General features: G+C 48.4%; 1 protein-coding gene across 4 annotated transcripts in view; it reads left to right on the plus strand.

Annotated features, from left to right (window-relative positions):
- Positions 1-8,532: 8,532 nt before the first annotated feature.
- Positions 8,533-14,101, plus strand: part of RPS6KA2 (ribosomal protein S6 kinase A2) — a 346,717-nt gene continuing 341,148 nt past the window's right edge. For 3 of the 4 annotated variants that reach the window (XM_032407492.1, XM_032407494.1, XM_032407495.1), the window contains exons 1-3: positions 8,533-8,904; positions 9,206-9,301; positions 13,000-13,059. In XM_032407492.1, the coding sequence (XP_032263383.1) occupies positions 9,239-9,301; positions 13,000-13,059 (123 nt within the window). In that variant the 5' untranslated portion in view covers positions 8,533-8,904; positions 9,206-9,238. Of the gene's footprint in view, positions 8,905-9,121; positions 9,302-12,999; positions 13,060-14,101 lie in introns of those variants that run through there. The other variant, XM_032407493.1, reaches the window with a different exon arrangement.

The raw sequence follows: 14,101 nt of genomic DNA on the forward strand, positions 1-14,101 counted from the left end.
ATGGATCACGAGGAAAACCTCATTCAGGTGACTCCTTCATAGGTAGAAAACTCAGCTGTGCAGACCAGTCATATTTCTTTAACTCTAGTGAATTCTGAGACCAACTCCCAATCACTGCAGACCCCAGTTGTTCAGGGACTATATAACCCTATTGGGGTCCATGCTGGGCACCCACTCTCCCATCCACCTGCTCCTTCCCGGCCCAGCTGCCGTTCTGGGCATCTATGTCCATCAGGGGGAAGCTGCGTGGAGGCAGGAGGCGCAGAAGGGCCTGGCTGAGAGCTCCAGGGGGGTGGGTAGCAGTGGATGGGGGTGCACTGAGGACAAACGGGGGCTTCTCTTGCCGTGAATCCCCGACACCCGCTCTTGCTTAGACCAGAGGATCACCCTCACTGGCCAGCTGCCCCAGCCTGACCCAGAAGCTCCATCTGCCCTCTCTGCGGTCACAGGCCACAAGCCTCCCATCAGAGGGTGGGAAGAGGGGGTATAAAGATTTATGAGAAAAATGTGTTTGGTCAATCAGATGACTAAATATATATTTCTCAGGTGTCTTTAGTCTTTGTCCACAGTTCCTGAAAACACTCAGAGCCCTAAGGCAATATGGGTGTCTTGTGATTAATGAAGGTGACCTTTGGACCTGCCCAAGGGTGCGGCTGGTGCCTGGAAGAGGGCGTCATTCTTCTCCATGGGACTGGAGGGTCGGAGTGTTCAGTCTCACCTCAAGCCCTACCCCTAACCCCACTCCAGAGAGGGGAGAGGAGCTGGAGTGTGAATCCGCCAAGGACCAGTGACTTAGTCAGTCATAACTGTGTAGTGAATCCTCGCTAAAAACTCGAGAGGACAGCTTTCGGGTCCTTTTTTTCTGGACAGCATCCATGCTTGGGGAACTGGAACATTTCCACTCACCACTGAGCCAGGCCTCAAGCTCCATGCAGACAGAAGCTCCTTTGTGCATGACCCAACCCTACATATCTCTTCATCTGGCTGCTGATTTGCATCCTTTATCACGTCCTTTAATAAACTGGCAAACCGGAGTTTCCGTGAGTTCTGTGAGCCATTCGAGCGCATTCATGGAACCTAAGGAGGTCCTGAAAACCCCCAATCTGTATCCTGTGGGTCAGAAGCACAGGTAACAGCCTGGGCCTTGCACCTGGAGACCCCGGCTGCAGTGGGGGGCCGGGGCGGTCTTGTAGGACTGAGCCTCAGCTGTGGGATCTGATGTTGGGTAGACAGTACCAGAACCGGCTTGATTCGCAGACTCCCAGCTGCTGTCTGAGACTGGCTTGGTGTTGTGTGTGTTTGCGTGTATGTTTGCGTGTGTATGTGTGTTGGGGGGGGGAAATGGGTCCAGGAACTCAAAGAGGAGGGGTCCCTTGGGGACTTGGGGGGAAGAACAGAATGGACTTTTCCCAAGACTTTTTATCCTTACAAGAGATACACACTACTTCATTCCCAAAATTAGTCTGAGAATTCAAGCTTAGGTTAAATTTTTTTTAAAAGATATTTATTTATTTATTTGTTTGAGAGAGTGAGTGTACATGTGCGAGCTCGGGGAGGGGCAGAGGGAGAGAGAGAGAATCTCAAGCAGACTCCCCACTCAGCACGGGGTCTGATGCGGGGCTCGATCTCACAACCTGGAGTTCATGATCTGAGCGGAAACCAAGAGTCGGAGGCTTAACTGACTCAGTTAAATTATTCTTAATAAATAGCCCAGTAATACAAAAGAAGCATTTGCTTTAAAAAAAAAAAAAGTGCCTTGCTATGATGATTCCTTTACCAGTATTCTCATTAATAGAGTCAATATTGATCTCACAGATTCTACAATTAAAACTAGGGCAAAAAATCCTCATTCTGTCCTTATACCACTTTGGCAAAAATCAGTAATCAAAGCACTCAGATCAAGGCACAGATCCCTTTGGTCCTACACATGTTTTTTGTCTCCCTCTACCACGCCTGACCCTCTGCAGCCTCAAATATTCCTTTGTTTAGCGAAGACTTGACCAAAGACTACATGTGAACTAAGCACTTTGCTTGACTGCAGAGACGCCAGGGACAAGACGGCACAAGACGTCCTGCCCTTGTGGAGCGAAGGACGCGGGACACCTGCTGGCAAGCTGTGCTGCTTGGACGGTCCATGAACCAAGTCAAGGGGGAAAGAGCACTGGACAATTCTGTAACCTTCACCCTTTCCAGGAAATCACCGTGTCACATGTGGGCACGTGCACACACACACCATGTTGATACCTTGTCAAACTCCCTTAGCGACTAATCAATTATCATTTATTAAGCACTAAGCTTGTTCAGCTCTGCGTTGGGTGTTTTGGTGAAGGCAGCGTTACTTGTCTTCTGGGATTGTTAGTGCCTTGTTTCCTGTTCGTAAACACTCTACCACTGCTCACAAAGGGGCGACGAAACGACCCTCCTTTTCTTTTATGATGGAGAATTCCACACTGCTGTCATTATTATTCTATAATTGTGAATATTATAACGTACTTCAAATACTTTCACCAGGAGTAGATATTTGATTCCATAGGTTATTTGGAAGATTTCTATAAATACCGTGTTTTTAGTGATTGTTTATATTCTAAAAAAGTAACTAGCATGGTTTTAAGAATTCATCAAGTACTATTCATACATATGTGTAATTTTCTAAGGTCAGTAAAAATTACGACTGGTTCCAGTTCCTTCCAAAGCCTAGTACTGAGTTGAGGACAGAATGGTCTTCTAAGTTTCACTATTTATAGTCTTTCGTTATTTTTATGGATAAGTTTGTTGCCTTTTTCCATTCTTAACCTGATAAGCGGTGGTCATTTCTTAATACAGAGACTCGATCATTATTAAAACTTCAGTAAATGATGGTAATAGTAATAAATGATCTGTATGCCATCAGCCCTGGGAAAGAAGGGAAATCAGAGAACATCTCTGGGAATGTTCCCGAGTCATTGACCGGGCTTCGTTCCTGACACCCTCCCCTGCCCTCAAAGCCAGATTCTGTGTCCACATTCTGCATACACGCTGCTTCCTTTAAAAGAAACTGCACGTGTTTGACTTACAGATATTAACATTAATGTTTGTGTTTCCAAAAGGAACTTGAGTTGGTCCAACGGGCAATGCTTTAAAAAAAAAAAATCTAGGAATATATTTATTTTCTTTTAAAACTCTTTCTTGAAGGCATGGGTTACTCATGTGAATTCCCACAGAAAGGCCTGGTGCGCGCCGACCTAGCATCTTTCCGATGAGGCGTAGCTTCGGGAAGACAGCAAACACAGTGTCTTGCTGATGATAGTTTGTTCATGTCTGTTAGTTGAAGGGCAATAGGATTAGCTTTATGAGAGCTGAAATAAATTTTGGAACAAATATGTTTGGCTTGAGGCCACATTAATTTAATTTAAATAAATCCCTGGGAATCACTTAATTGACAGTTACTGCAGAGGACACTGAATTAGGAGAGCGCAGCTTTTGTCTTAGAGCTCGGCAGGACCAGCGCGTTAGGAGACTCCCAACCGGGAAGGCTGGTGAATGTCATGCAGGCTATTTATTTATTTATTCATTTTTACAGGATTGTGCTAACTTCTGGGAAGTATTATTTGTGGGCAAGACAGATGAGTGAGCTGAAGAGGTAAACGTAGATATTTTATCATTTTTACTTCCTCCCATATTGTGTGTGTGTTTTCTTATCTCCAGTGTGAGATTCACGTGACCGGACAGGAAAGTCTTTTGCCAGAGCTGCGTGTGTCCCTGAGTGAGACACCGTCAGGACTCGCACAGAAACCCGGGGCCCAGCTGCCAATGGCCCAGGAATCATGGGGCTGGGTCACGTCGACCTTCCTCACCAGTGAGATGAAAAATTAGTCAGGAGGATTGCAGATAAAAGTTCCTTCTTTAAAATTTTCTCCTAGCTTATAATTTACTTTTTATAGTGAAGAGATGCTGTTTACTCTGTACTCAGCCTTTTTTTTTTCTTCCTTGTGAATAATTTCTTTTGGAAAAAAAGCTGCTGTTATGGTTCCAAATGTCACGACTCTGTTTTGTTGGAAATGGGGCTTTGGGTATTTCCCATAAAAGGGGCTGATTTGGATTCCAAATACCGTTGGGGTCTTTCTGGACAAACTACGGAATGTTAGTATGTAAAGTGGTTTCTGGAAGCCTGGGAGTTGCCAACTAACATGATGTCCCCTGGGCCCTGGCTCGTCCCCACGGAAGGAAGATGCAAACAAGGGTCTGTATGCACCAGTTTTATTTGGGTCTCTGGTTCCTGATCATTGTAGAACTGTAGCATTCTAGTGCTTTCTGATTTGTTGTTATATTCTGTCCTTGTTCCCCAGTGTGCGTTTGCTTGGACCACTGTAACAAAGTAACACAGACTGGCTTACACAACAGAAACTTACCGCCTCGCTGTCCTGGGGGCTGTGGGTCTGGGATGCGGGCATCGCCGGGCCGCGCTCCCTCTGAGGGAGCTGGGAAGATCCCAGCCTCCCTCCGGGCTCCCGGAGGTTCCCTGGCTTGTGGCAGCAGAACTCGAGTCTCCCATGGTGTCCTCCTTGTGTCCACACTCCCACCAGCTGCACTGGATTAGGGCCCACTACTCCAGTATGATCTCACCTTGACTAACTACAACTACCGTGAACATCAGGAATAGAAAAACCTCATTAAAGCAGAGTGGGGAGGTTGGGTGGGGGCACTCTCACAACCTATGGTTCACACTGGGAGTCCATTGCAGACCCCACAGGAAGAGCCAGACTAGACCCTACATGGACTTGACCTTGCACATGGACACTACCATCCCAGCCGGAGGAAGAGACACTTCCCTCAGCCTAAAATAGCTCAGCCAAGGAGAGGCCATCAGACTTCCTACTCCCAGCGGCTCTGACAGCCCTCCGTCCTACTCCTTTGCTCCTTATAGAGCCTCCTGCCTCTCCTTTGCCTTCCAGACTCCCCTATGGTTTTGCCACAGCTTGTCTGCCCCAGGTTGCAATTCCTCTCTTACTCCCCCCCAAACCTATCTTTTGCTGGTAGAATAATTGGTAGATTTATTTTTAAGGTTAACCCTACAAAGACCCTATTTCCAAATAAATTCACATTCTGAGGTGCTAGGGGCTAGGACGTCAGCATGTGAATTTGGGGATGGGGATAGGAGACATCACAATTCAGCCCATAACGATGGATAACATGCCTTTTGTTAAAATCGAGTTGGTTTTGAGGGTTTGGGAGGATTTTGTGAAACTCTGGAGATTGGAAATACCAAGGCTGATGATCATGCCCCTAGAAATTAGTAATTCTCTTCATTTTACCAAATTCTTCGAACATATCAACTTGCAAAATGCAACAGCCTGATATAAACCATGTGGGCCAGTTAAACATGCCCATCACAGCGTGGAGGACTTACCTCAAGCACTAGACCCCTCGGAGTTAGCAGGGTTCCCTGCCCTCAGAGCCTGACACACAGTTTTATGCACTATTGTGGATGAGATGAACTTCAGACCGGTTGGGTCTTCGTGGCAGAATGGGGCCAGAATCAGATTCCTGATCTCACTTCTGTGCTCGGGTGGCTTTAGCCTTCCTTTGGTTATAGGAGACCCACAGGGTGAAGGGGCTCTCTCCCATCCTCCTCTCCTTCCTTCCAGGGCGGGGGACATACCAAGTTCTCCTGTTTTCATTTACTCAGGAGAGTCATTTTTACTGGGGGCCAGGTTTCAGGGAGCGTGGTGCCCGTTCACATCTCATTTTGAAAGAGGACTTTGGCTGCCTCCATTTTGACCTTAAACTTTCCAGGTGGGTTCCTCTTTCCAGCTGGTCTCTTGGCTCAGGGGGAAGACCCTGTGGGCAAAGCAGGTTCCCTGATGGGAAATGAAACTACCCCTCAAGCATAAGGATTGCCCTGAGCCAGCAAGACCTGCCTGTGATTGACTCCGCGACAGTGATCCGTTGCCTGCCTGCACATACCCACCCGCCTTTGCCCCACATTTTCCTTATATAAACCTGGACATGTTTTCCACCTTTTGGAGACAGTCTTTGAGACACTAGTCAGCTGTCTTCTGGGCATTGGCCTCACTGAAACAAATTCCTTTCCTATTTTACCACTACTCGTTTCTCCACCTTTGGGTTTTGTCAGCAGTGAGTGGCCAGAGCTGGTCTGATTGGGATCCCCCCGCCCCCCCCAAGCCAGGTGCTCAGACACCCCTGCCCCCCCATTATAATTTCACTATGATTTAGTGGCCAAGGACTCTTGAAATACTCCCCACTCCTTGTCGGCTGTAGGGCTTGCTTCACTAAAGACCCATTTCAGCAAGTATGCTTTGACAGCCATTTGTTCTTGGAAACTGATGCTTGTGGCTGAGATTCCTGGAAATCAGCTGTTTGAGCTGTTAATCCTGTTGAAAATGTTGTTCAAGTTTTCTTGGGATTGGATTGAACACTCTGACCCCGTCGCACATGATTTCTTGAGTCCTTTATTTGAAGCTTTATCCTTTAAGGTATTCAGATAGAACCATTGTCTCCTTTCCGAAAAATTGTCTTTCTCTTCACTAATTGTTCATGCCTCCTAACGCCATGTGAGCTTCTCAGATGTGGCTAATACTTTCCTGGGTCTATTATGTTTTTTTGAAAGTTGTCTTTTTTATTTTACTTTATTTTTTGGTCTTGCAGTTAGTGTGTGTTCATGGTCTTATCTCTTCTCTGTCCGGCACACCTGGTGCCGAGTCTGGGCACGTTGTCCCCAGGGAAGTGCCACGGGCTTAAAAATGAGTACAGAGGTAACTCACCAGAGGTGGTTGTTTTTAAATAATCATCTTGGCTGCTTCAGAAGGCCACGATGCACAGTGACTAAGCCCGGAAATGTGATTCCAGAGCTCCCGGATTACATCTTGTCTGGCTGTCTCCACGGGTCCCTCAGCGCTCCTGGCTCCTTCGCCTCACCTGTGGACGGGCTGAATGATGTCCGGTGCCTCTGTCGGGGCCACATCGGCAAAGTTTAAAAAGAGCCATCAGGCTGAATCGTGAACCGTATTTTCAGCAATTCCTAGAGATATGCCTTTTAATAAGAGCTCTTTTGTGTCTGATGACAGCTGATTGCGGTACGGTCCAAGCACATCAGCCGGAGGCTGGGCTCCTGGGCTGGGTTGTCCTCCTCAGTGGGAGGCAGGGGGCTTGGCCGGTCATCACAGGAGGTCCCAACCAACGTCCCTCTCCATAGGCCTTCCCCAAACAAAAGGATGATGTTTCCCTTCAGTCTGCCTCCCTCAGAGTGCTGGTGGAAAATTCCAGAACGTGGAAGTTTTATAAACACCCAATAAGGAATTCAATTTCACTTCCCTCCCCACTGCCTTTCGGGGCTCCATGTTCTCAGTCGTTCAGGTATAACGATCTTGACATCCCACCAGCACTATTTTTATGTCAATGATTTCCCTATTTTTATTATGTAAATATCGTTTCATTTTATGTTATTAATCTGTGACCTCTTACCTTATGCCCCAAGCTACCTTATTAGAGTGAACACATTGAAACCCTTCGCTCTGCTCTATCAGCGAATGCTTTGAAAACAACATTATTATTTTTATTTTGGATGGAATTAATTTTCACGATCTTACTGGCCTGATTTTGTAGATAAAGTGCCTCCTAAATCAACACTAAGAATGGAATGGAGCCTCTCCTGTTAACTCTGACTCTATTTGCTCTGAAATATAAAGTATCTGGGATTTGAGCTAGTTTATTATTTTTTTTTTTTGTAAGCAACTGGATTTCTTAGCGACTTTATAAAGATGAAAAAGACAAAGGGATTGATAATTTTTGGAAGCAGTAAGCCATTTTCTTATATATTCTTCTCAAAGGTAAAGGAATTTGCTGTAGAAATGAATAGAGGTATTCGACTTTAACACTGTTTCCCAAATGGGGACCAAACATCAGATTAGCACGTAGAAGCCTGGGAGATGAATCTTTTATTCTGGGAGAGAAATGAGAAGGAATGGTGGATGGAAATGTCTCCTTGAGACACGCACACGTCCTGATCCCTCTCGAGAGAAATTGGGATCACCGGTCCTTCATTTCCGGTCCTGCCCTATGGGTGGGTGCCTTCGGGCACGTTCCTTCTCTGTGAGCCTCAGGATTTTCTCATCTATGAAAGTGGATTGTTAAATCCACATTAGATGGAAGTTAAATGAGAAAATGTGCAAGATGCGCACAACATTCTTCCTGGAACTTGGTAAACGATTGACCCTACATTGTTTGAATTAATATCCCCCCCACCAACTCTTGTCCTGACTTGGACAGGTGCTGTAATTGGCGGTTTAACCAGCCCACTTTGCTTTCGTTCCCCCCGCCCCGCCCCAAGCCTCAGCCGCCTCGTGGCTGGGCCGCCGGGGCCAGGATCGTGCGCCCGGGCGAGGGGGCTGGACGGGACCGCCCGGCGCGCAGGGAGCGGGGCCCTCCGGGGCCTCGGGGGCCGCAGCACCTGCCGCCCCCCCACCCCCCCTCCCCCGGCCGCGCGGTCCTGCGGCCCGGCCCTGCTGCTCTCCTGCGGGGGGCCCAGCGCCCGGGATGGGGTGGGCGGCTGGGAGGAGGCGGGAGGCCCTGCTTCTGCTGCCCGGTGCGCGGCAGTTCCGACACCAGGATTTTCTTCAGCATCCGAGCAGGAAAAGCCGCTCCCCTGCACCTGGCTTCCGGCCTCATCCCCTCGTGTCGGGCCAACGGGGGTCTCGTGGGGCTTAGGGAGTGGTTGGCGAGGGAAGGGGTGTGTGTGTGCGCGCGTGTGTGTGCGCGCGCGTGTGCCGCGCCGGGAGGGAGAAGGGCAGAGTCTGCCGCAGGGCCCCCTCCTCGCTTCCCCTCTTCCCAGCCCTTGGTTGCTATGCAGTTTCTATGGCAGCAGCATCCTCAGACCCAACTTGCACCCATCATTTAGAGCTAATTAAGGTAAAATAGTGGGGGGAGGGAAGGAGGGAGTGGCAATGGAAGGGGGAGGGGCGAGGCCGGGAAGCGGCGCGGAGGCTGCGGGTGCGGGTCCCGTGGGGTCTGGGCTCTGCTCGTCGGCCCAGCGCGGCGGCGGGAGCGGCAGCTCGGCGCGCAGCCCCCTCGGCCCGCAGCCATATTGCAGACCCCGGCCCCCCGCCCACCCCCGGGCCCCTCTCCCCGCGCTGCCTGCCCCTGCCCGGGCGCGGACACCCTGTCTGCCCCCTCTCTGCACTGCTCGGTGCCCCTGCTTCTTCTCTCCCAGCACTTGGTCAGACGGAAAGGAAAGTTTTAAAAAATGCCGATTGCACAGTTGCTGGAGCTATGGAAAAAGATCGAGGTGGAGCCCATGGAAATAGAGGTGAGTCCCAAGGAGAGAAGAATGCATTCTGCAGGAGCCTGACTGTGGCTCGCGGGATGTCTCATAGAATGGATTCGTATTTACTGGGGACTCTTATGTGACAGAACCTTGAATATTTAATGTGTGCAGAGCTGTGTATGTCGTGTCCTATGGATGCATGCGCGTGTGTGCATGCATGTAAACATTATGTATACAGGTGCCCACCCACGGGGCGTTGGGTGGGGTGTGAATTAAATGAATGAAAGCCAGTGCGTTGAAGGAAGAAACTGTTGCTCTTAAACCAAACTTCAGGATGCTTCCTGAGCAATGTGTGTATCTTGGAAGTCTTCACGGGCTTCCAAACTAATCTGCATCCGTTTGATTTTCCTTCAACAAGTGGCTTTACATTTTAAGAGCTCCATTTGCTACAGTCGAGGATGAAACCAGGGGCAAAACAGTGATGACTTCTTAAGAAACAGAAGGCATGAAGATAATGCAGGGTTAATAGTGTGTGTGCCTTTCAGTAAAGAGGAGTTGTTACAAATAAGGAGAAAAGATAATGAAATGTAAGTGTCGGTGGCCCCTCCCCAGGGCTGGCTGGTGGGTGTCCTCTCTGATACTCTTTAACTACATGCTTCCCCAGGGTCCTGGAACTCTCTGGAAGTCTGGTCCATAGAATTAGATCTCCTTAATTTGAATTATAGATGATCAACACACATTTGTCCGTGAAGGGTCAGTCCCTCGTCCCATTATTAGACCATCTACTGGATTCTTAGACGTACCCGTGCTGTGTCTCTAGCAACTCAGATTGCTTTCCCAAATGGCAAATTCTAATAACTTGCTAAATGTTTACTAAGTCCAAGCTTTAATTTTTGTCTTATCTCCTATCCCAGCATCATGTCTGTAAATTCAATTCTTCTTTTAAGTGTTACTTATGTTTATATGTACAATCTCTATGTTGAGACATTCACGTAACAATTTTAAACTGAATGGGAGATTCTGTTTTAGAAGAGAATTTACTTAGTGTTTTAAAGTGCTTTTTTGGGGAGCCAGACTAACTTAATGCTTGTACTATACACTGATGTTCGACAGAGGGGGTAGAGCACCGCATAGATACGAAGCCTATTTTTTGATGGAAGAATGTACCATTGCTGCCGATGACTAGCACCCAAGTCTAGAGAGGTGACACCCCCGCTCTTTATGTCATTGACTATTCTGTTTGCCCAGGATGTCGTTCCTGGCGTCCAAGACAGTGCCTTAGAAAGAGCCTCTCACAAGGGTTGCTAATTCAGGGCTCTTTTTTTTTTTTTTTTCTTTTGAGAGAGATTTGAGTTTTTAAAGAAAGTGAATGAATGAATTGAATTAAGAACGATTAGCCAGGAGTTCTCTGACTTCCTGGTGCTTTCTGAAGCCCTCTTAGTAATCCGAACTATGTCTGTGGTGGAGACCCAGCTCCCAGCCCCCGCACAGCTGGGCCCCACAAAGAGGGGGAGGATTTGGCTTCGGGCAGAGAAAGGAGGACAGAAGTGGGGAAGCGAAGGGGCTTTGCATAATTTCTCAAGGGGCTCCAGACTTCACATCACTGCTGCTGACCGAAGCTCTAAGGAGCCGCTGGCGTCGGAAATATTTGAGATCGACTGAAAATGGGCCAGCAGTGAATATATTCATGTTGTTCAAATATGTCACAGACCGCACTGCCTTGCCACCCCATTTAGAGGGCAAATTTTAAAAGTTTTTGAGGTTGATGTACATGCCACAACAAATCACGAAAATTGGATAAAGTAGATGGTCTCAAAGCCAAAGAAATTTTCTTCAAGCTTCCTGGGTAGATGTTTGAGGATTGCATACCCTCTGCAGTATGCTTTATGGAGACAGAGCATCCAGTCCCATTGCTTTGGAACCCAGAAAATCAGAGCTTTTTCTGGAAAGGTTAAATGTGAAGCCTTGGTCCCGAAGTCCTTCGGGTCTGGGGGCGTCCTCTGAATCCACACAGATGGGAGATCTGTCTGCTCTGGAACTGAGAGGCTCATTTTGCTTTCCAGGTTTGCGCGTGTTTTATGTTGTATGTTACTAAAATATCTCACATGTCAAGACATTGGGCAAAACACATGGAGTACGTTTGGCCTCTGCCCTCCACATTAAATACCACAAAATCCTTGCGTGAGAAGTTTCACATGCTCTTCCTATAAGAGAACCTGCTATACGGCGCACGTGATTCTATGATTTGCTTTTGCACAAATTTAACAGGACTAATGGCTGGTTTCCCAGGGCTAGCGACCAACACTCTGGGATTCCAGTTCTTCTCTAACTTAGGAGTCGGTCTCCCCTTGCCTTGTTTTCTTGAACTGGCCTGGGTTGGGTTTGAGGCTCACTGTACTGGACACACCATTATCTTTACATAAACCAGCTTTGCCTCAGCACGTAGATGGGGGAAATTCATTTGATTATCGAGGGAGAGTATTTGCGGTTTTATGAATTGTTTTGAAATATTTCGGGTGGTATATTTGACCAGTTAGATGTATTTTCAAGGAAACGTATGCTAATTAAAAACTGGGCCCTCCATAAAATCGCTGAAGAATCTGGCCTTAAAAAGCAGCATACATATGATGTTTTAGTGGCTTTCAGCAGGCTTTATCGCGGCCAAGGGCATGCCTCGGGTGGGGCGGGAAGGTGAGAAAATGGGAGACAGGATGAGAAAGGTGGTGGTGGAAGGCTGCCCACAGGGGCTCGCTGACCCATTTATCCCCTTTTCATGTTCTTTTAAAGGAATAAGCATGACCTTCCTTTCTGGGATGTCATCATGCATTAAAGAAAGGAAAAGCCCCTGTCTTTAAACAATGCAGATCAAATAGGACTCCCCGACATCTCACGGTCTAGCTTGTCCGTTGCTGGTTATCTTAGAGCCGCTAGGTGAGCAGACCGCCTGGAAGTGAGGGACCCAGCCGGCTTGGGGTGGTGGCGGGCAATGGTGCCCGTGCTGCGAGCCGGCTGGCGCTGCTCCCCGAGCTCTCTCCACATCCCTCCGTTGGTAGATGCTGTTAACGTTCCAGACGTATATAGGGAAACTGAGGCCCAGGTTAAGCAGTTTGCTTTAAGTCATGATGCAGTAAGCAAGACTCAGACCCAGACCCTCCTGGTGAAGCCTTATCCTACAGAAACACTCTGCTTTATGTGTTTATGGGCCAGGAACTTGACTCTGTCCGAGTTTAGTCATTCTCTGAGCGTCAGCTGAGAGATTCTGTCCAAACAAGAATGGTCGCAAACGCCTTCCATTTGTCACTTCTCTGTTTCTGTCTGTTAGTCGTTGAACCCCCACTCGAATCCATAGCCCCTGCCTTGCTGGTCAGGGAGTTACGTAAATCAGTAAATCACCTGCTTCTTTCACGTGTGGCCGGAGTTATACACGCTTGGCTGATGGAGTAATTTACAATTGTGGATGTAAACACTCTGTGCTTTATTCACCGCCTGTTACGCTGAATACATTTCCTGGCAGGAGGAAGCCTGCGGTGCGTTCCTTCCAGGCAGGAAAGATCCATTTCCTGCCTGGAGCTGCACGAGGTTTCAAGTAGACACAGGTGGGAGGGGGCCTTGGCTTAGTTGTCCTGTTCTGCTGCGCTAATAGGGAATAGCTCGTTCGCCCTCGTATTGATTACCGGTGTGATGCTCTTTACAAGAGTGTTGCCATGCTAACGCCATTCAATGTGTATCTTTGTTGTCAGACCGCCGAGGAGGATCTTAACCTGGACTCGGAGCCCACCATCGAAGATACCGTGGAAGAAGTAATTATACGTGTTTTATTATAGCCTGATTCTTTGGGGAGGAAGGTGGGGTGGAGGGAGGAACGGCAGTTTGAAATTAACAGCCCGTGAGCGGTTATTTTAGTGAAATATATGTGTGTAAACATACACCTGCACAGATACATACATGCACACGTGTATGCTGTGTATATGACAGTCAATACATTTCCCTCAAAAGGGATACATGAAACAGGAAGAAAAATCACAAACCAAGGTAAAAGGCATAGTTTTTGGGCATGGGCTTTTCCGAGGGAGATGGCGTATTATCACCAATAAAGACAGGCGTGTGGAGTAACCAGCCGGGGCACCGAAGTGATACATAATTTCACCTGCTGGAAGGCCTCTGAACACGTGTGAGGCTGTGCTCTCCGAGCCCCGCGAGCAGAGTAGGGAAGGGCCCCTCTGTGGGGAGCAGGTCAGGAGGGGAGGCTGGGAGGGGAGACGGGGGTTGTGGAGCGGGCACCCTGCAGGGGTGTGGAGTGGGAAAGAGCCAAGGGCATTAGCGGTCGCTGGCGATGTCAGCCTGGGTTCCACGCTGTGAGGGGCACATGCCTGACCTGGGCGGCAGGAAACGGGCTTCGCCCTCAAGGGAGCGGAAAGCTCCAGACCACCCCCGAGGTCTTGGGGGACGTTGTGGTGCCAGCAAGCACGCTCTGAGGGGCCTGGGACAGGAAAGCGCTACAATCCAAAGGGGAATCACAGCCAAAGGAAAGGGATTCTGTTGGAGCAGCCGCACGTTGACCGCTTGTGAAGAAGTGCCCTCCGCGGGGGAAGGTTGACGAGGCAATTAAGCAGCTTTCATTTCCTGAGTTGCTCAGTGATGCACCACTTGGAAGCATGAAAGTTGTAAGATGTGCAATTCTGTTGCTTTTTATAAAACAGCTGGGAAGGTCTGGTAGCTGGGAGGGGTGGATCAGTGAACATTGCTGGCTTTACAAAATGGTCTGTTCGGGTGCTAAAAACTGTCTGTCAAAATGCATGCCCGCCAATCTGCATTTTCAGCCCAGTGCCACCGTATCTTATG

Source organism: Phoca vitulina, unplaced genomic scaffold (genome assembly GCF_004348235.1).
Source record: "Phoca vitulina isolate PV1807 unplaced genomic scaffold, GSC_HSeal_1.0 scaffold9, whole genome shotgun sequence".
Lineage (NCBI taxonomy): Eukaryota > Metazoa > Chordata > Mammalia > Carnivora > Phocidae > Phoca > Phoca vitulina.